General features: G+C 46.1%; 1 protein-coding gene across 5 annotated transcripts in view; it reads right to left on the reverse strand.

Moving 5' to 3' along the window:
• Window positions 1-27,500, reverse strand: part of pcdh15b (protocadherin-related 15b) — a 230,847-nt gene that overhangs the window by 13,366 nt on the left and 189,981 nt on the right. For all 5 annotated transcript variants that reach the window (XM_046356770.1, XM_046356773.1, XM_046356772.1 and 2 more), the window contains 6 exons: window positions 26,529-26,747; window positions 25,709-25,797; window positions 19,162-19,338; window positions 13,655-13,873; window positions 12,967-12,975; window positions 12,522-12,632 (listed from right to left, as the gene is read on the reverse strand). In XM_046356770.1, the coding sequence (XP_046212726.1) occupies window positions 12,522-12,632; window positions 12,967-12,975; window positions 13,655-13,873; window positions 19,162-19,338; window positions 25,709-25,797; window positions 26,529-26,747 (824 nt within the window). The remainder of the gene's footprint in view (window positions 1-12,521; window positions 12,633-12,966; window positions 12,976-13,654; window positions 13,874-19,161; window positions 19,339-25,708; window positions 25,798-26,528; window positions 26,748-27,500) is intronic.

Raw genomic sequence — 27,500 nt, forward strand, 5'->3', positions numbered from 1 at the left:
CTCTGCAGCACTCCACCAATCAGGCCTTTATGGTAGAGTGGCCAGACGGAAGCCACTCCTCAGTAAAAGGCACATGACAGCCCACTTGCCGTTTGCCAAAAGGCACCTAAAGGATTCTCAGACCATGAGAAACAAGATTCTCTGGTCTGATGAAACCAAGATTGAACTCTTTGGCCTGAATGCCAAGAGTCACATCCGGAGGAAACCTGCCTCTATCCCTACGGTGAAGCATAGTGGTGGCAGCATCATGTTGTTTTTCAGCGGCAGGCACTGGGAGACTCGTCAGGATCGAGGGAAAGGTTAAAGGAGCAAATTACAGAGATCTTTGATGAAAACCTGCTTCAGAGCACTCAGGACCATAGACTTGGGCAAAGGTCCACCTTCCAACAGGACAATGACCCTAAGCACACATTTAAGACAACTTAGCAGTGGCTTCGGGACAAGTCTCTGAATGTCCTTGAATGGCCAAGCCAGAGCCCAAACTTGAACCTGATCTAACATCTCTGGAGAGACCTGAAAATAGCTGTGCAGAAACACTCCCCAATCCAACCTGACAGAGCTTGAGAGGATCTGCAGAGAAAAACTGGAGAAACTTCCCAAATACAGGTCTGCCAAGCTTGTAGCATCTTATCCAAAAACACTCAAGACTAAAATTGCTTCCAAAGGTACATCAACAAAGTACTGAGTAAAGGGTCTGAATACTGACGTAAATGTAATTTTTCAGTTTTGTATTTTGAATAAATTTGCAACAAAATCTGAACCTGTTTTTGCTGTGTCATTATGGGGTATTGTGTGTAGATTTATGAGGAAAATGGAATCCATTTTAGAATATGCCTGTAATGTAACAAAATGTGGAAAAAGTCAAGGGGTCTGAATACTTTCCGAACACACTGTAGTTACTCAGTGGAGTCCCACCAAGTTCCCGGAACATTCATTAGGTGGCTGCAAATGTTTTCATAACACAAAAACTGTTCAGTCAGGCTTATGATTATAGAATGTTTGTATAAAACATTTGCCTGATGTTGCAAGAACGTTCCTAGAAAACATTGAATCTGTTCTTCAAAAGGTTCCCAGAATGTTTCATTAGGTAGTGGGAACAGTCTGGAGAGAACGTTGTGGGGACATCAAAGATGATATGTTTCCAAAACACAAAAACTGTCCAGTTGTGTTGATGATAATAAAAATTGTATTTTAGGGTACAAAAAACATTCACCAGATGCTGCAAGAACGTTCCTAGAACACATTTTGTCGGTCCTTTAAAGGCTCTCAGAATGTTTCATGAGGTTGTGGGAACAGCCTGGTGGGAAAATTGATGGGACATCACAAAAGATATGTTCCCAAAACACAAAAACTTAATGATCTGGCTGCAGAGTTGAAGATTGCAGGTCCAATCCCACACTTTCTTAAACCACATTTCTTAAAAAAAATAAAAATAAAAAGAAATCTGTGAAATTGAGGCTCATATATAATCTACGAAACAAGAGGATGTGTTTATTTCATCCAGATGTATAAAGGAAATGCAGAATTTAGCCTAACTGTAAAAAATAAAATGTGTAAAAATTGCATGTTCAACTTTTTTTTAAATGCACCTGATAAAATTCCTACTTTGAGACGCTTGACATGGTCCCCCATGTCTTATTTTTCATGATCTGAAAAGCAGAAGTGATCCGAGATCAGCACTCAGTCTTGGATACTTGTAAATATGGGCCCAGAAGTATGCAGCACATAAAGAGGATTGGTGAAGTAATGGTGAACAACCCAGTGACCAGTATATCCCTGGGTTAGTCTAATAATGCTAAAAAGGAATTTAATTTCTGATTAAACTGAGAGCTTCCCTGGTGGTGCAGAGAATAAAAAACCTGGCTTGGGAACCAAACATTTCAGGTTCAAACCCTACTTGTGCAGACTTTCAACATATAAAGTGTAAAAAATATGGTTGTGTTTTTATGATGATTTGGGCTAGGGACAGCATTTTCACTTTTGGATAAATAGCATGCCCAATTTCCACTTCCTGCTACTCATGCCAAGAATATAAGATATGTATATTATTAGTGATTTGGATAGAAAACACTCTGAAGTTTCTAAAACTGTTTGAATCGTGTCTGTGAGTATAACAGAACTTATGTATCAGGCAAAACCCAGAGGACTAACCATTCAGAAAATAAAAAAAATTGAGGTCCCTGTCTGTTCAGTGAATTCTCATTGGGAAACGATATTTCTTAGACACTTGTTTGCAGTTCCTACCGCTTCCACTGGATGTCACCAGTCTTTGGAATTTGATTGAGGTTATTCCTTTGTGCAATGAAAAAGTACGGCCTTCTTGGAACTGGGTAACGTTATGTGTACTGTTGAGAGTTGCGTAAGACTTGAAAAGTAGCGTTGGTTTGTGATCCTCCTGTAAACAGATAGACCTGTCTTCAATTTGATCGATTATTAACGTTTAAAAATACCTAAAGTTGTATTACAAAAGTAGTTTGAAATGTTTTGTCAAAGTTTACAGGTAACTTTTGAGATATTTTGTAGTCACGTTGCTCTAATTGGAAGTTGTTTTTTTTCTGGATCAAATGCGCCAAATAAATGGACATTTTGGATATATATATCGACGGAATTAATTGAACAAAAGGACCATTTGTGATGTTTATGGGACATATTGAAGTGCCAACAAAAGAAGCTCGTCAAAGGTAAGGCATGATTTATATATTATTTCTGCATTTTGTGTGGTGCCTGCAGGGTTGAAATATGTGATTGTCTCTTTGTTTACTGTTGTGCTATCATCAGATAATAGCTTCTTATCCTTTCGCCGAAAAGCCTTTTTGAAATCTGACATTTTGGCTGGATTCACAATGAGTGTAGCTTTAATTTGGTATCGTAAATGTGTGATTTAATGAAAGTTTGAATTTTATAGCATTTTTGATTTGGGGTCGCTCTGCATTTTTCCTGGCAATTGGCCAGGTGAGACATTTGCGTCCCGCCTATCCCAGAGAGGTTAAATACTGTTCAAATGTCCTATAAATGTCTCTATATCACATACAATACAGTCCCTTAAATCGACTCGTCATTAAATCTGGAGAGAAACATAGTGGGAATGTATTCGAATCTGCTTAAAGGAGCTACAAATTTGCAAGCTGAGAATGTTGTGGTAATATTAGGTAAAACTTAAAAATAAATTCCCTCCAAGACAAGGTAGAATGTATATTGCGTGAACATCAATGGAATATTATGTTAAACCTAAAACAAATAGGCTATGAACGTCATAAAAATGGACATATTTGGAAATTGTGGAACATTGTGCAACAGTGTGGGAATGTTCTGTGCAACCTATGTGAATATCACAAGAATATTCTTGCAACATTCCAGACAACTCCCATAACTTGATAACATGTTATGGGAACCATTAAAGAACTTAGACCAGGTTTTCTGTCAACATTAGAGGAATGTCCTGTGCAACCTAACTTAAACATTATCTGAATGTCAGCACAACTGGACAGTCTTTGTGTCTTGACGAAACATTCTGGGAACCTTTTAAAGATCAGATGAAATGTGTTCTGGGAACGTTCTTGCAATATCAGGTGAATGTTTTTTTGCAACCTAAAAGAAACATAGTACAATCATCCACACAAATGGACAGTTTTTTTGTGTTTTGGGAACATATCTTTTGTGGTGTCACCACAATGTTCCTACCAGACCGTTACCACAACCTAATGAAACATTCTGGGAACTTTAAAATAATCAATTAAATGTGTTCTGGGAAAACATTACTGGTAGATTGTGTTACTACATTACCTGGAAACAACCTAATGAGAACTTTTGGGGAATGTTCTGTGGTGGTTGTTGCAGATGTTAAGCACAATATTATAGTGAATGTTGGGAGAACATTCTAAGGATATTTCATTTACAACATAACATAAAAAGAATACTTTGTTATCATCCTAACATTAGATAAAACCCTAACTAGAACTTATTGGGAATCTTAGCTAATGTTCTGGGAATGTTCACGTTTTGCTGGGGTGTGGCTTCAAGGTAATCCAATGTACTGGAGCACTTTCGTTATCTATCTTTCAGGTTGGGAAAATCCTCATTTTGGGATTTTGACCATGAGACTCAAAATGGTTCAAATGACTTGAGTGCAATGAATATGATATTTCCTTTTCATGAGACTGATGGGTAGAATTCTCTAGACTCTTTAGGTGACCATAGATTTAAACAATTATAGGCTAACTATAGGCTAAACAACAAAACAGCACTAACAATACGTACATCAATAAATAAATATTGATGTCTGATCGAGAACAACTCCCTTGAAAAAAAAGACATAGATGACACACAAACAAAGAAAGAACACAAATGAAAACAAAGATAAAGAATGGAATTTCAGAATTAACAACAAAATGAAGAAACAGTCAATGAAGAAAGAAAGAGAGAGAAGAAAGAGAGAGTCACATTGCAGTGGACTGAGAGGGGAAGCGTTTCTCCAGCTCTTCCACTATAGAGTTCATGTTAACGTTTGATTGGACCTGCACTTGATGTGGCTGTTCTGCAACCAGAGACTCTGCCTGTACCTCTGTTATGGTGGGGGCTACAATCTCTGCAGTGTCTAGTATGCCATTTAAAGAGTCCATGGAATCCACAGACCCTCGTGGCCTCAGGGCGCTCCGTGGAAGCATCTGTTTTTTGTCTATTTGACTGTACATATTAGCGACAGATTTCTCGATGTCGGCGATGTTCTGTATGTTCTTCAGGATCCCCTTCAACTCCTTCCTGGGGGGCTGGGGATCGGTGGGGAGGGGCGGCGGGGGAGGGCGCAGGGACACGGGTCTCAGGGTGGTCACAGCGGGCAGGGGGGGGAGCACAAACGTAGATGGACGATTGAGGGAAGGGGACAGAGGAGGAGGGAGAGGCGGAGGAGGGGGCGGGGCAGGGTTTTTGCCGTAGTTAAGTGGGGGGGACGGATGGGAGGTGGGTGGAGGAGGCGAGACGGGGGAAGAGGGGAGTTGGGTGGGGGTGGAGGGGGCACGTCAGGGGGGTCAGGGATGACCTCCAGGTTGACCTCGTAGGGTTCGGCGGAGGCTGAGTTGTAGCTGGAGAAGCTGGAGCTGAACCTGCGCCGGACAGGTGGAGTGGGCTTGTGGGTGGGGGGTGGAGTTCCATCGCTCTGGGTGATAATGATGCAGGGTGGGCCCTCTCTGTCTTGGCCCAGGTGGCGTTCCTCTCTATCCAGGATGGAGCTCACAGAGTGGCGGTGGCGCTGGGGGCTGTCGCTACCCAGGATGGAGCCCAGAGACTGTCGGTCCTCTCTGGCCCGGTGTTGGGGGCTGTCGAACCCCAACCCCATCAGGAAGTCTGGAGAGAGAGACCCCCGGGAGTCCCGACTCTGCCTCTGCTTCATTTCCCTCATGGCCTGCTGCTCAAACTGCCTGGCCTGCTCCTTCACCGACAGGGGCTTGGGCTCCATGTAGGTGCCGCGCCCCAGGTTTCCCCAGTCCAGGCCGTCCAGCATGTCCTTACTGTCCTTCAGCTCAGTCTTCAGAATCTCCAGCTCCCATTGTACCGGGTCCATCACCACCTGTCTCCTCAGAGCATCATACATCTCCTTCCTGTGGAGTCTGGAAGGTAGGGTCCAGGAGTGGCCCGAGCCACCAGAGTTGAATCTCAGGAAGGAGTGTCTCAGGCCTCGAGGGGCCTGAGGAGGGGAGTAGGCCCCCAGGAGGTCAATCCTCCTCTGGTGCTTCCCCAGGGTCTCTGGGCTGCTGAGCGTGCCTGTGCCTTCGTCAAACAGGGGGTTCTTGGTGGTTAGGGGGTTCTCGTCCGAGAATAATGTGATGTTGCTCTCGGACTTGGGCATATTGTTGAGGAGGATCCCATTGGCACTGGACTGCTTGTGGGCAGTGATGGCCCGTGCGGCAAATGTGCTTATGAGCCTCTGGCGGTCACCTTCCTCTAGCACACAACGCTTACTCCTGCTTTCATGGAGACGGCAGAAAAGAAAAATACTTTAAATAAAAGAGGGAGATCAGGTGTGATGAGACAGTCAGAATGAGGGGATGCAAGAGGAAAGTCATCTATGGGATTCTAGCTAGACAAAATAAGGGCTAATTTCCAAAGAAAAAGGTTGTTTATCTGAGGCTACCATTTACACCTTATTGCCACCAAATAACGAAGTCAAATGAGACCACAACTGCCAGACTGACACAATCTACACTGACCAAAAATATAAATGCAACATGTAAAGTGTTTCATGAGCTGAAACAAAAGATCCCAGACATTTTCCATATGCACAAAAAGCTTATTTCTCTCAAATCTAGTGCACTATTGTTTTTTACATCCCTGTTACTGGGCATTTTATCCTTTGTCAAGATAATCAATCCACCTGACAGGTGTGGCAGATCAAGAATCTGATTAAACAGCATGATCATCACACATACGCAATTTGTGCTGGGGACAATTAAAGCCCACTTTAAAATATGAAGTTTTGTAATAAAATACAATGCCACAGATGTCTCAAGTTGCGGGAACATGTAATGTCCACCAGAGCTGTTGCCAGAGATTTGAATGTACATTTCTCTACCATAAGCCACCTTCAACGTTGTTTTATAGAATTTGGAAGTACGTACAACCGGCCTCACAACCGCCGACCATGTATAACCACGCTAGCATCCAGCTTCTTCTCCCACATCCAGCTTCTTCACCTGCTGGATCATCAGAAAGAAGGGAGGGGGGTTGTGGCGGGGGGTGCTGAAGAGTATTTATGTCCATAATAATACCCGTTTGTAGGGAAAAACTCATTCTGATTGGCTGGGCCAGGCTCCTATGCCCTCTCAGGCCCACCGATGGATGTGCCACCTGCCCAGTCATGTGAAATCCATAGATTAGGGCCTAAGGAATTTATTTTAATTGACTGATTTCCTTCCATGAACTGTAACTGCAAAATCTTTGAAATTGTTGCATGTTGTGTTTATATTTTTGACAGTAACTGACGAGCAAAACATAGGGAATAGTTCACTCTGGGAAACTATCTACAAACAACTAAAGTCGGAAGTTTACATACACCTAGCCAAATACATTTAAACTCAGTTTTTCACAATTCCTGACATTTAATCCTAGTAAAACTTCCCTGTTTTAGGTCAGTTAAGATCACCACTTTATTTTAAGAATGTGAAATGTCAGAATAATAGTAGAGAGTGATTTATTTCAGCTTTTGTTTCTTTCTTTTATCACATTCCCAGTGGGTCAGAAGTTTACATACGCTCAATTAGTATTTGGTAGCATTGCCTTTAAATTGTTTAACTTGGGTCAAACATTTCGGGTAGCCTCCCACAAGCTTACCACAATAAGTTGTGAATTTTGGCCCATTCCTCCTGACAGAGCTGGTGTAACTGAGTCAGGTTTGTAGGCCTCCTTGCTCGCATACGCTTTTTCAGTTCTGCCCACCAATTTTTCTATAGGATTGAGGTCAGGGCTTTGTGATGGCCACTCCAATACCTTGACTTTGTTGTCCTTAAGCCATTTTGCCACAACTTTGGAAGTATGCATGGGGTCATTGTCCCTTTGTAAGACCCATTTGCAACCAAGCTTTAACCTCCTGACTAATGTCTTGAGATCAATATATCCACATAATTTTCCTTCCTCATGAAACCATCTATTTTGTGAAATGCACCAGCTCCTCCTGCAGCAAAGCACCCCCACAACATGATGCTGCCACCCCCGTGCTTCACGGTTGGGATGGTGTTCTTCAGCTTGCAAGCCTCCCCCCTTTTCCTCTAAACATAATGATGGTCATTATGGTCAAACGGTTCTATTTTTGTTTCATCAGACCAGAGGACATTTCTCCAAAAAGTATGACATATGTCCCCGTGTGCAGTTGCAAACCGTAGTCTGTTTTTTTTATGGCGGTTTTGGAGCAGTGGCTTCTTCCTAGCTGAGCGGCCTTTCAGGTTATGTCGATATAGGACTTGTTTTACTGTGGATATAGATACTTTTGTACCCATTTCCTCCAGCGTCTTCACAAGGTACTTTGCTGTTGTTCTGGGATTGATTTGCACTTTTAGCACCAAAGTACATTCATCTCTAGGAGACAGAACGCCTCTCCTTCCTGAGCGGTATGACAGCTGCGTGGTCCCATGGTGTTTATACTTGCATACTATTGTTTGTACAGATGAACGTGGTACCTTCAGGCGTTTGGAAATTGCTCCCAAGGATGAACCAGGTCTACAATTTTTTTTCTTGGCTGATTTCTTTTGATTTTCCCATGATGTCAAGCAAAGAGGCACTGAGTTTGAAGGTAGGCCTTAAATTACATCCACAGGTATCTCCAATTGACTCAAATGATGTCAATTAGCCTATCAGAAGCTTCTAGCCATGACATAATTTTCTGGATTTTTCCAAGTTGCTTAAAGGCACAGTCAACTTAGTGTATGTACATTTCTGACACACTGGCATTGTGATACAGTTAATTATAAGTGAAATAATCTGTCTGTAAACAATTGCTGGAAAAATGACTTGTGTCATGCACAAAGTAGATGTGCTAACCAACATGCCAAACCTATAGTTTGTTAACTAGAAATGTGTGGAGTGGTTGAAAAACGAGTTGTAATGACTCCAACCTTAGGGTATGTAAACTTCTGACTTCAACTGTACAAAACTTAAAAAGGGCCTCCTACATAAATAATAGCCAAAAGACACGAAGCGGAAACTAATACTCTAATAAGCAACTGTACAACTTTCAAAGCTCACAGATTTTACCCCCCATTTACAACCTAGCGATACAACAGAAGTACTCACTTTAGTCTGGAGGCCAAGGAAGGGAAAATGAGGGAATAAGATAGACAGATGAGTATAGCAGGAAATGCAGGGTGAAACAACTAAATGCTATAGGCTGTACAACCAATAATTGCATGCTGCAATATCCGGTGGATGGCTGACCATATCAAAAACAATTTGCACTGCCATTGCATTGGCTTTGATCGGATAAGGAGGAAGCTACAACCCAAGAAAACAAAGTGAGCACTGAGGGCAACTTGAGCAGCGCACCACCCTCATAACCCTAGAATCCAGCCTATGCTCCATGTACTCAACAGCCTTAGCGATAAAATTCATTATGTTTCACCAAGGCCCATATAAATAGTGGCTGCATTTACTTTAATTATCTTAAATTGACATTCATTTCCCCCTATTTTTCAAAGAGTTACCCAGTCTGGATGGATTTTCTTTACTGTCCATATTGAACAGTAAAAAAATCTAAAATAATAAAGATTCCAGATTGTATTCTCCTTGCATATAAAATGATATCATGTTAATGGCAGCGAGCGTATCTGGAAGGCAGGAAACTGCTGAGCCATGGAACCGTGATAACAGCTCTGCCCCGAATTACACTGGAACGCAGCATGTCTTTAACCTCCCAGATAAACTTAAAACAATGTCTACAGTAGCGCCTGTTTGACCAGGGAACCCAATCATGGCCAGGGAAATTGGTCCGATTCTAAATCAAAAAGAGAATTTGCGAGAACACTACAGGCCAGTCTAGGCCACTCTGCCGCTCTAGGAGAGGCACAAAAAAAATGCCACCATCCTATAGTCGCAAATCTTGAATAGTCCCAGTAAGCATAATTAAGTTTAAAGATACCTAGAATACATATTTTCCAGACGTTGAAGTTAGGTACATTTTAGTTTCTGAAGGAAGGTGAAAATGCATATTTTCCAGATGTAATTATTATTATTTTTTCTGGACATTGAAATCCGGTTAATTTTTGGTTCATAAAAATGTTGTTCATTTACAAAGGTCTATTTTTGGACCAAATCAAGGCCGGTCCAAACAGGACCAAATCTGAAATCAAACATAGACGTCTATGATTGGTTCAAGGCCCCTCCTCCCCAAAAGAAAGATACCCAAAAGAGTGGCGCAGCAGTCTAAGGCACTGCATCACAGTGTTAGAGGCATCACTACAGATCCGGGTTTGATCCCGCACATTGGTGTGGCTGGCTTCCGGGTTAAGTGAGCAGTGTGTCAAGAAGCAGTGTGGCTTGGCAGGGCCGTGTTTCGGAGTGACGAATGGCTCTCGATCTTAGCCTCTCCCGAGTCTGTATGGGAGTTGCAGCGATGGGACAAGACTGTAACTACCAATTGGGGAGAAAAGGGGGGGGGGGCTGTAGCCCAAAATAAATTGTGATACAAACTGAAGACCACTGCCACTGATCATGACAATTTAGCCAATAGGGTGAAATAGACATCAGATGTGAGTAGCCTGATTGTCTATTTGTTGTATGGTGTTTGTTCAAATGTCAGCGCATTTCTTAATATTTTTTATTGGGACCCATTTAGGTTGGGCTATTTAATCGGAGAATTGTGCATGATGTAAGAATTGTCCATCTCGTTGCATTGCACACATTTTATCTTCAGCCTGTAGGCTACAGCAAAGGCTACATACTACTTCTACCATATTATATATCTGCTACATGATTTGTAATTAGATTTTTCGACAGAATGTTGATGGAGCACAGCAGTGATGAGACCAGCCACACATACAGCTGATGAAACTGTGGGTTTGCACAACCGAATCATTTCTGCAACAAAGCATCTCAGGGAAGCTCAGAAAGCATCTCAGGGAAGCTCAGAAAGCATCTCAGGGAAGCTCATCTGCATGCTCGTCATCCTCACCAGGGTCTTGACCTGACTGCATTTTGGCGTCGCCACCGACTTCAGTGAACAAATGCTCACCTTCGATGGCAACTGGTATGCTGGAGTAGTATCCTCTTCACGGACCCCGGTTTCAATTGTACCGGGCAGATGGCAGAGAGCGTGTATGGGGTCATGTGGGAGAGCAGTTTGCTGATGTCAACCTTATGATGTCATTTACAAAATAGCCTCCAATACCGTACTCAATAAATTGGATGCAGTCTATCACAGTGCCATCCGTTTTGTCACCAAAGCCCCATATACTACCCGCCACTACGACCTGTACGCTCTCGTTGGCTGGCCCTCGCTTCATACTCCTCGCCAAACCCACTGGCTCCAGGTCATCTACAAGACCCTGCTAGGTAAAGTTCCCCCTTATCTCAGCTCGCTGGTCACCATAGCAGCACCCACCTGTAGCACGCGCTCCAGCAGGTATATCTTTAGTCACCCCCAAAACCAATTCCTCTTTGGCCGCCTGTCCTTCCAGTTCTCTGCTGCCAATGACTGGAACAAACTACAAAAATCTCTGAAACTGGAAACACTTATCTCCTTCACTAGCTTTAAGCACTAGCTGTCAGAGCAGCTCACAGAATACTGCACCTGTACATAGTCCATCTATAAATTAGCCCAAACAACTACCCCTTCCCCTACTGTATTTATTTATTTATTTTGCTCCTTTGCACCCCATTATTTATATTTCTACTTTGCACATTCTTCCACTGCAAATCTACCATTCCAGTGTTTTACTTGCTATATTGTATTTACTTCGCCACCATGGCCTTTTTTTGCCTTTACCTCCCTTATCTCACCTCATTTGCTCACATTGTATATAGACTTATTTTTCTACTGTATTATGGACTGTATGTTTGTTTTACTCAATGTGTAACTAACTCTGTGTTGTTGTTCGTGTTGAACTGCTTTGCTTCATCTCGGCCAGGTCACAATTGTAAATGAGAACTTGTTCTCAACTTGCCTAACTGGTTTTAAATAAAGGTGATATATATTATATATATATATATATATATATATATATTTAAATGAACAGCGTGCCCCATGGTAGTAGTGGAGGTAGGTTTAAGCTATGGACATAATTGCATTTTATTGATTTTATTCATTGCATTTTAGTGATACAGTGACAAGATCCTGAGGCCCATTGTCGTGCCATTCATCCGCCGCCATCATCAAGTTTCAACATGATAATGAACGGCCCCATGTCACGAGGATCTGTACACGATTCCTGGAAGCTTCCATGGCCTGTATACTCATCAGACATGTCACCCATTGAGCACGTAAGGGATGCTCTGGATCAACGTGTATGACAGCGTGTTCCAGTTCGCGACAATATCCAGCAACTTTGAAGAGGAGTGGGACAACATTCCACAGGCCACAATCAACAGCCTGATCAACTCTATGAGTAGGAGATGTGTCGCAATCAACAGCCTGATCAACTCTATGAGTAGGAGATGTGTCGCGCTGTATGAGGCAAATGGTGGTCACACCAGATACTGACTGGTTTTCTGATCCACACCCCTACCTTTTGTTAAGGTCTTTGTGACCAACAGATGCATATCTGTATCCCTGTCACGTGAAATCCATAGATTAGGGCCTATTGAATTTATTGAAAATGACTGATTTCCTTATATGAACTGTAACTTAGTAAAATCTTCAAAATTGTTGCATGTGACGTAAAAATTCCACAGTGTATGTTGTTGGAGGTGGTCAGTTTAGCTTGGAAAATGCTGAACCTTGTCAATCTTCCGCCATAGGCTAACCGCATAATCCTGCCTGATGGGCGGGGCCGGCCCTGAGGACACACATGACGGAATTTGTTGGGATATATCATAACACTTACATGGCACTGTCCCCAAGCTCTTCGTAAAGGTTGTTGGTGGCGGCGCCCACTGATTTGCCTGTAGGGAGGGCCATTTGGATCCGGGCAGTTTTAGCACACTCCGCTTGTCTCCTTTAGTAGTACCATGGCGAGAAAGTCAACCAAGTTACCTTAAGTCACAGCATCAGCATATTCGAACAGGACACTGCTACATTATACATGCACATCACTTGGTAAGCAGTGTCATAATATGCTCAAATAAACCAATTTTGCTGGCACATTTCTTATTTATAGGCCTCCGACTGCAATTTAAGGGAGTGTATAAAAACAGGTTATGCACAATTGATTTGTTTTAGATTTCATTGACTTCCCTGGTCCCAAACGTTTACTTAGAAAACAGTGGAATGTGAATGCAGGTGTCCAAATAAAGGCCATAGAAACAAGTAATAACGACAATAATACTCACTCTTTGAATCTGTTGATAATGAAAGGAAATGAGAGAGAGAGAGAGAGAGGAGGAAAGAGAAGGGTGTTAGTAACAGCGAAGGGCAAATTACAGACAAAATGCTTCTTATAATCATTGTCTTGATACAGAAATAAAGAGAGTGAAAGAATTCACTGTAGGTTAAGCCAATCTCCTGAACCCGAGACACTGAAGAAGATGACACTGAGGATGCTCTTCTCATCTGTTTAACATCCATCCATCCCTTGAATTTGTGACAGCCTTCAGTCTAGACTTCCCGGCTTAGTTCGCAGGCTCAGAGAGGGGGGAGAAAAACCTCCCCAAACGGCAACAATCAGTCTGCGGTGTTTGTCTGCTCTGACATTAATTCATGTGCTTTTACGCTGTATAAATAAACAATTATGCCGGCTCTCAAAGGCGTTTCCATGGTAAATTGTGGTGTGAAAGCTAGCTTCCTCCTACAATTATGGGTATTAGGGAGAGCCTCTGGGGGCTGGAGAGCAGGTAGCTTGCTGTCTAAACCCCTGTGTCTACACTAATGTCTCTATCTGCACCAGTACTTGTGCCTGATGCCCTATTCCCTATGTCCTGCCCTGTGTCCTAGTCACCCCCCTTTCTCACGACCAATTCCCATTTGACACAATGTACTTCCAATAAAGCAACTGAACTTCGAACTGTTCTTTTTACTCACTGCCTGTAGGTGATGATGACGATGAGGATGGCAGGGATGCAGCAGAGGATGATGATGATGGCTAGGGCGAGCAGCGCCCCCTCTGTGTAGCCCACGGTCTGCACGGCCTTCTTCACACTGGTGACCACATCCGGTGTGCGGATCTCTAGGATTCTCCCGCCTCGGCCCAGGTACGGCTGGGACTCCTTGTTGATGTCCAGCAGCTTTCCGTCCAGAAACCTTGGATGTAAACAGACAATATATACAGTACAGTTACACACACACACACACACACACACACACACACACACACACACACACACACACACACACACACACACACACACACACACACACACACACACACACACGGACATCATCATCTTTATCACTACCCATCATTCTCATCGTCAGTCAAAGACTGCCTGGAGTTTTTCCTGATCACCTCATCTGAGCTGACCGGGCCTTCTTCAGGAAAGGTCTCATTGCAAAACGAAGCCCGTTGCCGAAACAAAGACACTTCTGACAAGTTATTTGAAGAAGACAGGATTGCTTCACATCACTCTCTCACGCGAGTATCTTACCTATATAATCGCAACATGTAAAGTGTTGGTCCCATGTTTCATGAGATTAAATAAAAGATCCCAGAAATGTTCCATACGCACAAAAATCTTATTTCTGTCAAATGTGCACAAATTTGTTTCTACGTGGCTGTTAGTTAGCATTTCTCCTTTGCCAAGATAATCTATCCACCTGACAGGTGTGGAATAACAAGAAGCTGATTAAGCAGCATGGTCATTACACAGGTGCTGGAGACAATAAAACGCCACTCTAAAATGTGCAGTTTTGTCACAAAATACAATAACACAGATGTCTCAGGTTTTGAGGGAGCATGCAATTGGCATGCTGACTGCAGGAATATCCCCCCAGAGCTGTTGCCAGAGAACTGTATGTTCCATTTCTCTAACATTTCAAACATGGTTTTAGATCATTTGGTAGTACGTCCAACCGGACTCACAACCACAGACCACGTGTAACCACTCCAGCCCAGGACCTCCACATACAGCTTCTTCACCTGCGGATTCGTCTGAGACCAGCCACCCGGACAGATGATGAAACTGGGGACTATTTCTCTTTGTAATAAAGCCCTTTTGATTGGCTGGGCCAGGCTCCCCAGTGGGTGGATCTGGCTCCCCAGTGGGTGGATCTGGCTCCCCAGTGGGTGGATCTGGCTCCCCAGTGGGTGGATCTGGCTCCCCAGTGGGTGGATCTGGCTCCCCAGTGGGTGGATCTGGCTCCCCAGTGGGTGGATCTGGCTCCCAGTGGGTGGATCTGGCTCCCCAGTGGGTGGATCTGGCTCCCCAGTGGGTGGATCTGGCTCCCCAGTGGGTGGATCTGGCTCCCCAGTGGGTGGATCGGGCTCCCCAGTGGGTGGATCTGGCTCCCCAGTGGGTGGATCTGGCTCCCCAGTGGGTGGATCTGGCTCCCCAGTGAGTGGATCTGGCTCCCCAGTGAGTGGATCTGGCTCCCCAGTGGGTGGATCTGGCTCCCCAGTGGGTGGATCTGGCTCCCCAGTGGGTGGATCTGGCTCCCCAGTGGGTGGATCTGGCTCCCCAGTGGGTGGATCTGGCTCCCCAGTGGGTGGATCTGGCTCCCAGGCCCACCCATGGCTGCGCCCCTGCATTTCATGTTAAATCCTTAGATTAGAGCCTAATGCATTTATTTCAATTGACTGATTTCCTTATATGAACTGTAACTCCGTAAAATGGTTGAAATTATTGCATGTTGCGTTTATATTTTTGTTCAGTATATTTATTGTCAGATCTCATTTTGCTCTTTTGTAGCTTTGGCAACTCTGTGTTTTATATCCCAGTTCGCTCCTGTCACTGTTGGCTGTACAGACAATCCCCAACTCTTGGCTGCAACCCTTTTAATTTAGTGGACCCTGAGCACACAACCCATGTGGAATTCCTGATCTCTGGCAGCGTTTAGAACTGCCGATCTATGGTATAGAACACGGAGTTCATCTCAGCTGCCCTTCAGTCCCCTTGACTTTTTGGCCCTGAGCCAAGTAAACCCCCCCGGTCAAACCCTCCCCTAACCTGCACGATGCTGGGTCAGTTGTGCGCCACCCTATGGAACTCCCGGTCAAGGCCAGTAATGACACAGCCTGGGACCGACCACCAGGCTGTAATGATGCTGCAATACTGATATGCAGTGCCTTAGACTGGCAGTCAATCTCCTTGCCTCTTTTGACCTCACCCTTCCCCTGTCCCCTCCCACTCCCAAGGCTGGTCAATAAGCTTGACCTCATCTTTACTAGAGGCTGTTTGCCTACTAATCTCACTGCATCCCCCTCCAGGTCTTATTTGATCCTCTTCTGTATCCCTTTCCTCCAACCCTAGCCACTCAGACCCTACCCAGATTGTCATGTGCTGTCGCAATCTTCGTTCTCTCTCTCCCCCACTACTCTCTTATCATCTCTCCCTTCTGCTAAATCCTTCAACCCTACTCTCCTCCCTTTCTGCATACTACGACTCACACTGTCCCCTTTCCTCCTGGCCAGTCTCGGCCCTTACCTCCTGGCCAGTCTCGGCCCTTTCCTCCTGGCCAGTCTCGGCCCTTTCCTCCTGGCCAGTCTCGGCCCTTTCCTCCTGGCCAGTCTCGGCCCTTTCCTCCTGGCCAGTCTCGGCCCTTTCCTCCTGGCCAGTCTCGGCCCTTTCCTCCTGGCCAGTCTCGGCCCTTTCCTCCTGCCAGTCTCGGCCCTTTCCTCCTGGCCAGTCTCGGCCCTTACCTCCTGGCCTGTCTCAGCCCTTACCTCCTGCTCTGTGGCTGAATAGCTCATTGCGAGCTTACAGAACAGGGCTGCGGGCAGTGAAAATGGAGGAAAACTAAACAATCATCCTTCCACTCCCTCCTCTCTACCTTCTCTTTCTCTGTATGCACTGCTAAAGCCATTTTCGATCACTCTAAAATAACCCCAGGAAACTCTTTTCCACCTTCTCCACCCTCCTTAATCCACCCCTCCCCCCTCCTCCCTCTCTGCGGATGACTTTGTCAGCCACTTTGAAAAGAAGGTTAACGACATCCGCTCCTCATTCACTCAGCCTATTGAGTCCACTGCTCCCACTCACACAGAACTACCCTACTCCTTGACCTCTTTCTCCCCTCTTTCTCCCCTCTCTCTCCAGACGAAATCCTGTGACTAGTGAGGTCCGGCCACCCGACAACGTTCACGCTCAATCCCATCCCCTCCTCCAGACCATCTCTGACCAGACCTCCCATTCCTTACTTCTTCAACTCATCCCTGACCAGCCGCTGAGTCAACCACTAAGTTCAAAATGTCAAAATTGCCCGAGTCGCTCCCGCCTTAAGAAACCAACACTCGACTCCTCTAACATCAAAACCTACAGACCAGTATCCCTTCTTTCTTTTCTTTCCAAAACACTTGAGTGTTCTGCCTCTGACCAACTTTCCTGCCATCTCTCTCAGAACGATCTTATTGACCCTAACCAGTCAGGCTTCAAGACGGATCACACCGTCTGGTGTTCAACCTTCCCAAGTTCTCCCATGTCACCCCACTCCTCTGCACACTTCACTGGCTTCCAGTCGAAGCTCGCATCCACTACAAGACCATGGTGCTTGCCTACGGAACAGCAAGAGGAGTTGGCCCTCCCTACCTTCAGGCTATGCTCAAACCCTACACCACAACCCGAGCACTCTGGTGTGCCATCTCTGGTCTCTTGGCCGTTCCACCCCTACAGGAGGGTAGCTCCCGGTCAGCCCAGTCCAAGCTCTTCTCTGTTCTGGCACTCTGATCAGTTTCCCCCTGAAGCTAGAACAACATAGTCCCTGCCCATCTTCCAAAAACATCTGAAACCCTACCTCCTCAAAGAGGATCTTAAATAATCCCACAGCACCCCCCCCCCCCCTGCAAAAAATATATTGCACTTTTCTGATAGCTACTTTAATGTAAGATGTAAGTCACTCTGGATAAGCGCGTCTGCTAAATTACTAAAACGTAAAATGTAAAAACTAATGGCTCTAGTCATAACAATATGTATGAGAACAGCAGTAGTTGTGCATCTCTGAATGTTGTTATATTTATTATCGGGGTCATTGAAATGACCGAATCGATAGAACATGGCTCAGACATAAATATACAGTGGGGAGAACAAGTATTTGATACACTGCCGATTTTGCAAAGCATGTAGAGGTCTGTAATTTTTTTAATCTTAGGTACACTTCAACTGTGAGAGACGGAAACTAAAACAAAAATCCAGAAAATCACATTGTATGATTTTTAAGTAATTCAATTGCATTTTATTGTATGACATAAGTATTTGATACATCAGAAAAGCAGAACTTAATATTTGGTACAGATACCTTTGTTTGCAATTACAGAGATCATACGTTTCCTGTAGTTCTTGACCAGGTTTGAGTGGAGAACAGGAGGGCTTCTTAAAGAAAAACTAACAGGTCTGTGAGAGCTGGAATTCAAATACTTATGTCATGCAATAAAATGCAAATGAATTACTTAAAAATCATACAATGTGATTTTCTGGAATTTTTGTTTTAGATTCCGTCTCTCACAGTTGAAGTGTACCTATGATAAAAATTACAGACCTCTACATTCTTTGTAAGTAGGGAAAACCTGCAAAATCGGCAGTGTATCAAATACTTGTTCTCCCCACTGTATATGACAATGGAACACTACAGAGTGTGCAACACCTTACTCCCTATAATGCCTGGAATCATAAATGACAGGTGTGAGGGGCACACTGCAACACAATCCTGTTGCCGTTGTTCACTAGGTCTATTAGACATGATCCCGAGCTGCAAGAGGCAGAGGGGTGGTTAGATGAACACTGAGCCTGCTGTGTAGAGCTGGTAGGAAGCAGTAGCGGGTTGACAGGCAGTTGATTGGCAGAACTAGAGCTGCTGTCGTACGAGGGCATGAGGAGGTTGGCTCTCTAATGAGGGCCTGACTGCAGGGTGACGGGAAACAAAATAACCCTGGTGAGTGGTGACATCCCCCCCTGCCACACCTCTGTCTGCCACTGGGTAAACACCTTCTCCACAGGGGAATGGTGTATCTAGATACGACAAGGGGTGGCTCTGTCTGCCACTGGGTAAACACCTGCTCCACGGGGGAATGGTGTATCTAGATACTACAAGGGGTGGCTCTGTCTGCCACTGGGTAAACACCTGCTCCACGGGGGAATGGTGTATCTAGATACTACAAGGGGTGGCTCTGTCTGCCACTGGGTAAACACCTGCTCCACGGGGGAATGGTGTATCTAGATACTACAAGGGGTGGCTTTGTCTGCCACTGGGTAAACACCTGCTCCACGGGGGAATGGTGTATCTAGATACTACAAGGGGTGGCTCTGTCTGCCACTGGGTAAACACCTGCTCCACGGGGGAATGGTGTATCTAGATACGACAAGGGGTGGCCCTAAGGGGCAATCCCTTATTGTGACCTACTTTGTCCCTCAGGGCCACTGTAGTGACCGGCTACTACTCACTTGAATAGCTCCTGGCGTGAGATGGCCCGGTTGGTCAGAGGGTCGATGGCGTAAACCATCAGGTCCGACTTGGAGTAGTCCTCCTGCTCGAAGCCGTCGCCGAACCGCTGTGGCCCGATGGACTCCACCACCACTTTTGCCCCGGGAATCTGGTCCTGCACATAGCGCTCCAAGATCCTGCAGACAGAGTGGAAGGGATAATCAAGTGCTTTGTATAAGAACAAGGTGACAGCAGGATCTCTGGGAAAACGGTGAATGATATGTTAAACCCAAATGGTAAGAACGTACTGCAATTCATAGTTGCTACACCGACCTGTAGCTGTATTCTATTTCCCCACTTGACCCTGAGCTAACGCTGCCTCAACTGTTTAAAAAGAAGAGGCCTTGACTGAATGGATTCAGGCTCACTGAAAGGATTTCTCAGTCAGAGGATACGTGTCATGTTTTGTCATTTATTATCTTGTCTTGTCCCTGTGCTTCCTGTGCTTCTAGGGCCCTGGCTTCCTTATGCCAAGGTGAACGGTCCATAACGGATTATTCTATTGAGTTTCGCACTCTTGCTGCCTCTAGTGAGTGGAACGAGCCGGCGCTGCTCGCTCGTTTTCTGGAGGGACTCCACGCAGTGGTTAAGGATGAGATTCTCTCCCGGGAGGTTCCTTCAGATGTGGACTCTTTGATTGCTCTCGCCATCCGCATAGAACGACGGGTAGATCTTCGTCACCGGGCTCGTGGAAGAGAGCTCGCATCAACGGTGTTTCCCTGCTCCGCATCGCAACCATCTCCCTCCTCTGGCTCAGAGTCTGAGCCCATGCAGCTGGGAGGGATTCGCATCTCGACTAAGGAGAGGGAACGGAGGATCACCAACCGCCTGTGCCTCTATTGCGGAGTTGCTGGACATTTTGTTAATTCATGTCCAGTAAAAGCCAGAGCTCATCTGTAAGCGGAGGGCTACAGGTGAGCGCAACTACTCAAGTCTCTCCATCAAAATCCTGTACTACTTTGTCGGTCCATCTACGCTGGACCGGTTCGGGTGCTACATGTAGTGCCTTGATAGACTCTGGGGCTGAGGGTTGTTTCATGGACGAAGCATGGGTTCGGATGACATTCCTTTCAGAGAGTTAGATAAGCCTACGCCCATGTTCGCCTTAGATGGTAGTCATCTTCCCAGTATCAGATTTGAGACACTACCTTTAACCCTCACAGTATCTGGTAACCACAGTGAGACTATTTCTTTTTTGATTTTTCGTTCACCGTTTACACCTGTTGTTTTGGGTCATCCCTGGCTAGTATGTCATAATCCTTCTATTAATTGGTCTAGTAATTCTATCCTATCCTGGAACGTTTCTTGTCATGTGAAGTGTTTAATGTCTGCCATCCCTCCCGTTTCTTCTGTCCCTACTTCTCAGGAGGAACCTGGCGATTTGACAGGAGTGCGGAGGAATATCATGATCTGCGCACGGTCTTCAGTCGGTCCCGAGCCAACTCCCTTCCTCCTCACCGGTCGTATGATTGTAGTATTGATCTCCTTCCGGGGACCACTCCTCCTCGGGGTAGACTATACTCTCTGTCGGCTCCCGAACGTAAGGCTCTCAAGGATTATTTGTCTGTGTCTCTTGACGCCGGTACCATAGTGCCTTCTTCCTCTCCGGCCGGGGCGGGGTTCTTTTTGTTAAGAAGAAGGACGGTACTCTGCGCCCCTGCGTGGATTATCGAGGGCTGAATGACATAACGGTTAAGAATCGTTATCCGCTTCCCCTTATGTCATCAGCCTTCGAGATTCTGCAGGGAGCCAGGTGCTTTACTAAGTTGGACCTTCGTAACGCTTACCATCTCGTGCGCATCAGAGAGGGGGACGAGTGGAAAACGGCGTTTAACACTCCGTTAGGGCATTTTGAGTACCGGGTTCTGCCGTTTGGTCTCGCCAATGCGCCAGCTGTTTTTCAGGCATTAGTTAATGATGTTCTGAGAGACATGCTGAACATCTTTGTTTTTGTCTATCTTGACGATATCCTGATTTTCTCTCCGTCACTCGAGATTCATGTTCAGCACGTTCGACGTGTTCTACAGCGCCCTTTAGAGAATTGTCTCTACGTAAAGTCTGAGAAGTGCTCTTTTCATGTCTCCTCCGTTACTTTTCTCGGTTCCGTTATTTCCGCTGAAGGCATTCAGATGGATTCCGCTAAGGTCCAAGCTGTCAGTGATTGGCCCGTTCCAAGGTCACGTGTCGAGTTGCAGCGCTTTTTAGGTTTCGCTCCTTTCTATCGGCGTTTCATTCGTAATTTCGGTCAAGTTGCTGCCCCTCTCACAGCTCTTACTTCTGTCAAGACGTGTTTTAAGTGGTCGGTTCCGCCCAGGGAGCTTTTGATCTTCTAAAAGAACGTTTTACGTCCGCTCCTATCCTCGTTACTCCTGACGTCACTAGACAATTCATTGTCGAGGTTGACGCTTCAGAGGTAGGCGGGGAGCCATTCTATCCCAGCGCTTCCAGTCTGACGATAAGGTTCATCCTTGCGCTTATTTTTCTCATCGCCTGTCGCCATCTGAGCGCAACTATGATGTGGGTAACCGTGAACTGCTCGCCATCCGCTTAGCCCTAGGCGAATGGCGACAGTGGTTGGAGGGGGCGACCGTTCCTTTTGTCGTTTGGACAGACCATAAGAACCTTGAGTACATCCGTTCTGCCAAACGACTTAATGCCCGTCAAGCTCGTTGGGCGTTGTTTTTCGCTCGTTTGAGTTTGTGATTTCTTACCGTCCGGGTAGCAAGAACACCAAGCCTGATGCCTTATCCCGTCTGTTTAGTTCTTCTGTGGCTTCTACTGATCCCGAGGGGATTCTTCCTTATGGGCGTGTTGTCGGGTTAACAGTCTGGGGAATTGAAAGACAGGTTAAGCAAGCACTCACGCACACTGCGTCGCCGCGCGCTTGTCCTAGTAACCTCCTTTTCGTTCCTGTTTCCACTCGTCTGGCTGTTCTTCAGTGGGCTCACTCTGCCAAGTTAGCTGGTCATCCCGGTGTTCGAGGCACTCTTGCGTCTATTCGCCAGCGCTTTTGGTGGCCGACTCAGGAGCGTGACATGCGCCGTTTCGTGGCTGCTTGTTCGGACTGCGCGCAGACTAAGTCGGGTAACTCTCCTCCTGCCGGTCGTCTCAGACCGCTCCCATTCCTTCTCGACCATGGTCTCACATCGCCCTAGACTTCATTACCGGTCTGCCTTTGTCTGCGGGGAAGACTGTGATTCTTACGGTTGTCGATAGGTTCTCTAAGGCGGCACATTTCATTCCCCTCGCTAAACTTCCTTCCGCTAAGGAGACGGCACAAATCATTATCGAGAATGTATTCAGAATTCATGGCCTCCCGTTAGACGCCGTTTCAGACAGAGGCCCGCAATTCACGTCACAGTTTTGGAGGGAGTTCTGTCGTTTGATTGGTGCGTCCGTCAGTCTCTCTTCCGGGTTTCATCCCCAGTCTAACGGTCAAGCAGAGAGGGCCAATCAGACGATTGGTCGCATACTACGCAGCCTTTCTTTCAGAAACCCTGCGTCTTGGGCAGAACAGCTCCCCTGGGCAGAATACGCTCACAATTCGCTTCCTTCGTCTGCTACCGGGTTATCTCCGTTTCAGAGTAGTCTGGGTTACCAGCCTCCTCTGTTCTCATCCCAGCTTGCCGAGTCCAGCGTTCCCTCCGCTCAAGCGTTTGTCCAACGTTGTGAGCGCACCTGGAGGAGGGTGAGGTCTGCACTTTGCCGTTACAGGGCACAGACTGTGAGAGCCGCCAATAAACGCAGGATTAAGAGTCCAAGGTATTGTTGCGGCCAGAGAGTGTGGCTTTCCACTCGCAACCTTCCTCTTACGACAGCTTCTCGTAAGTTGACTCCCGGTTCATTGGTCCGTTCCGTGTCTCCCAGGTCGTCAATCCTGTCGCTGTGCGACTGCTTCTTCCGCGACATCTTCGTCGCGTCCATCCTGTCTTCCATGTCTCCTGTGTCAAGCCCTTTCTTCGCACCCCCGTTCGTCTTCCCTGCCCCCCCTCCCGTCCTTGTCGAGAGCGCACCTATTTACAAGGTACATAAGATCATGGACATGCGTTCTCGGGGACGGGGTCACCAATACTTAGTGGATTGGGAGGGTTACGGTCCTGAGGAGAGGAGTTGGGTTCCGTCTCGGGACGTGCTGGACCGTTCACTCATTGATGATTTCCTCCGTTGCCGCCAGGATTCCTCCTCGAGTGCGCCAGGAGGCGCTCGGTGAGTGGGGGGTACTGTCATGTTTTGTCATTTATTATCTTGTCTTGTCCCTGTGCTTCCCATTCTATTCGTTTCCCTCTGCTGGTCTTATTAGGTTCTTTCCCTCTTTCTATCCCTCTCTCTCCCCTCCCTCTCTCACTCTCTCGCTCTCTCTTCTCTCTATCGTTCCGTTCCTGCTCCCAGCTGTTCCTATTCCCCTAATCAATCATTTAGTCTTCCCACACCTGTTCCCGATCCTTTCCCCTGATTAGAGTCCCTATTTCTTCCTTTGTGTTCCGTTCCTGTCCTGTCGGTTCCTTGTGTAGAATTCACCGTGCTGTGTTTGTGTATCGCCCTGTCGTGTCGTGTTTTCCTCAGATGCTGCGTGGTGAGCAGGTGTCTGAGTCTGTCTGGTTCAAGTGCCTTCCCGAGGCAACCTGCTGTTCACCTGCTGTTCAAGATCGAGTCTCCAGTTTGTCCTCGTCATTTCGAGTGAAAGTTGTGTTTTTTGTTTGTATTTACTTTACTGGATTAAAGACTCTGTTTTCGCCAAGTCGCTTTTGGGTCCTCTTTCACCTGCATGACAATACGTCCTTTATCAGTACATGAATTAGGACAGTGGTTAGAATGAGGTTGTGCATTGCATTTGCAATGGAAAAACATGACAACCTATATCCTCCTTGGGACCGTCAGCAACTATAAAAGAGTCAATTCCCACACGTTTCCATGACCCTGTCAAAATCACCTCTCGCTCCAAAATTCTTAATTGAAGCATCTACAATAGAATCAGTTCAAGGCAAATGCATCTTAAATGGCACGCTGTTCACTATAAAGTGCACGACCCACTGTACCAGCATAGGGCTCTGGTCAAAGGCAGTTCACTATATAGGAAAGAGTGGCCAGTTCAGACACAACACTTGTTTGGTGGTGGGCGTCTGCAGCCGGGAGCTCTGATCTGAGCGGGACGGCAACGGCAAAATAGGCGTTGAAACAATTACCTGCTGTGCCCTGGATGTTCCCGCTCCCCTGGGAAACTCCGAAAAGAGCATGGCAGGACAGAATAGTAACCAGATGGATGTATTTCTGCTTGGGTGGGGAGAGCACTAATAAACTAGGTGGCTCCACAGCTGGGGCCAGAGCCCTTGGAGCTAAAGTGGAGACCTGGGATGAGACCAAGTCAGAGGAAGTCCATCATGGAGGACTGGTACTCTATGACTGTTTGTCCGTAAGAGGATAGGTTGAGTGATGGATAGGTGTACAGAAGCAATACAGCCAATACAAGCAAGCTCACAATACACTCAAGCTCACAGCCAATACAGGCAAGCCCACCCCCACCTCAGAGGAACAGGAGACAGCCAGGGAGCCACTGACACTTTCCCTCTCTCCCTCATTTGCAACTTAGCCTCAGAGAGAAGTTGGACACCTTTCTGATCACAATGCTAATAGCTAAGCAGTAAGCTCAAGACAAGGATGGAACCATCATTGAGTGGCTATGTGAAGTGTGTGACAGAGCTCTGACAGAGCTGTGGAGACAGGTGGTGAGCGGCTCTAACGGAAACTGAAGGAAGGCTCTAACGGAAACTGAAGGAAGGCTCTAACGGAAACTGAAGGAAGGCTCTAACGGAATCTGAAGGAAGGCTCTAACGGAAACTGACGGAAGGCTCTAACGGAATCTGAAGGAAGGCTCTAACGGAATCTGAAGGAAGGCTCTAACGGAAACTGACGGAAGCCTCTAACGGAAACTGACGGAAGGCTCTAACGGAAACTGACGGAAGGCTCTAACGGAAACTGACGGAAGGCTCTAACGGAAACTGAAGGAAGGCTCTAACGGAAACTGACGGAAGGCTCTAACGGAATCTGAAGGAAGGCTCTAACGGAAACTGACGGAAGGCTCTAACGGAAACTGACGGAAGGCTCTAACGGAAACTGACGGAAGGCTCTAACGGAAACTGACGGAAGGCTCTAACGGAAACTGACGGAAGGCTCTAACGGAAACTGACGGAAGGCTCTAACGGAAACTGACGGAAGGCTCTAACGGAAACTGAAGGAAGGCTCTAACGGAAACTGAAGGAAGGCTCCTACAACATTAATTTGAGCAGACGTCAAACAGCGGGACGCCGTTTCATCTCGACAGAAGGCAGCGATGAAGCCAACACTGCACACTGATTCATACAGCCCCCCCCACCACCAAACACCTGCATGCCTGGGAAAGGGCCAAAGATAAGTGTCTGCATATCAAGTATAGGAGACGGCTATAAGCACATTTGCGACTTGACTGTTAAAATATGGATTATAAGATCTCTTAGATATCTTCTACGTTACCCGAGGAGCTTGTCCTTGTTCTGTTCCACCACTGTAGGAGCAACGTTGGAGACCACCACCTGCATATCCAGCAGATTCACCACAGATACCTGGGAAACAGAGTCAATCAAAAGGATCAATGGTACAGACACAAAACAAGCATCTGTTTCCCTCCCCTCCCCAACTTCTACAAATAAGCTTTAATGTTGGACAGCAGGCTAAATCACACAGAAAATCTCCTTGTAGTTTGGGCAGTGCCCATGAAATGAAGCTTCCCATTGGAATTAGATGAACTTAGCCACAGCGTGGTTCCTCTCGTTCAGGCAAGGCTCTGGCCAAGCCAGCCTCTTATTTCATTAAGAGCAAAGGGAGTCAAATAGGCTGCAATGTATAATCAATGGTCCCCATCTGCCCTGGGACAGATCAATTTGCAACAAACTGGGAAGAGGCCAGCACAGAAGGAACACACATTCATCTACTCTCTCAGGGATAGCTAGCCTATCTACCACAAGGCTGGCACAGGACATGGACCATTGATTAGCTGGAGTATCAGCACCATGCTTTTTTTTGGGAAGCTTTTGAGTGTGTATTTTGGGATGGCTGGGGTGTTTAATGCCAATATACGCCTGGGGAATGGAGATATTGATATTGTGGATATCGACACACTTAATGTTGGTCCCTCAGTTATTTTTAAAAGAGCCATAAGCTGGAATTGATTAGGGCTGGCAAGGCGGCTATGATCATTTAGCTGGCACTGATAGCACTTCGCATTGAACAAATAGAAATAGAATGGCTAGAACATACGTTCCCTTCCGATACTCTGGGAGCAGGACGAACTCACCACCACCTCTGCCTTGCTGCTCAGCCCCCCCTCGCCGTAATTGTCAGTGGCGACCACTTCAAACTTGAAGTAGGACCGTCGCATGTTCCTGTACATAATGGCAGTCTTGATGACGCCGGTGTAGGGCTCGATGACAAAGCCATCCTTGCCGTCGGTGGTGGGGGGGATAATAATCCTGTATTGCATGGAGCTGTAATTCCCTGTGTCCTTGTCCAGAGCCTGAGACAGACAAACACAGACACAAAGGATTCAAGAGGTTCAGACACAGCAGCGTCATCAACAACAACACAACATGAAGATACAGATCAACTTATCCGTCGAAAATGAAAGGGCACATCTAGATTATTGGGGCAGTTGTAGTTCTCAATTCTTGCTGTAGGGGGAGTCTTTGAGCTGCGAGCCACTCTCTAACAGAGAAACTCCTGTCAATCTTGCCCAGCTGATTTCACCATTTGCCACGTTGCTCTGCAGTGACATTGATTTATAATACCTTTCGACGACTGGGACTGAGTGTGACAGCACTGTGCCCTGCCCCGCCGGAGTCATTAATACAAATTAGATATTTTCTATATTCCGCAAGATTCATTCAACTCAATCGTACACCACAGGCTAACACTATATATCTAAAGGTTCTTTGGTAACAGATTCCACCACCTGGGTTAGTTATTGGTGATACCAGACCAGACCAGACCAGGAAAGAACACATCAGTCTATGAATGCCGAGTGAAAATGTGGCACAGAGACAGCGCAAGCGGAGAAAGGAGAGCCTTTGACTGTGTTCTGAAAGAAATCCCAAGCTGTTTGAATCTGTGGATCAGATTTGAGGCTGATTTGCTGTGAAACCCTGATGACATTGGATTTGTCCTTTGCAGAGATTCCTCTTTTGTTCTCCCATATTTACAGGGACACAAATGCATTCCTCCAAAACGACTTATACTAACGATCAGATCAATGTGTCCTTCACGGACAACA

This window comes from Oncorhynchus gorbuscha, linkage group LG07 (assembly GCF_021184085.1).
Source record: "Oncorhynchus gorbuscha isolate QuinsamMale2020 ecotype Even-year linkage group LG07, OgorEven_v1.0, whole genome shotgun sequence".
Taxonomy (NCBI): domain Eukaryota; kingdom Metazoa; phylum Chordata; class Actinopteri; order Salmoniformes; family Salmonidae; genus Oncorhynchus; species Oncorhynchus gorbuscha.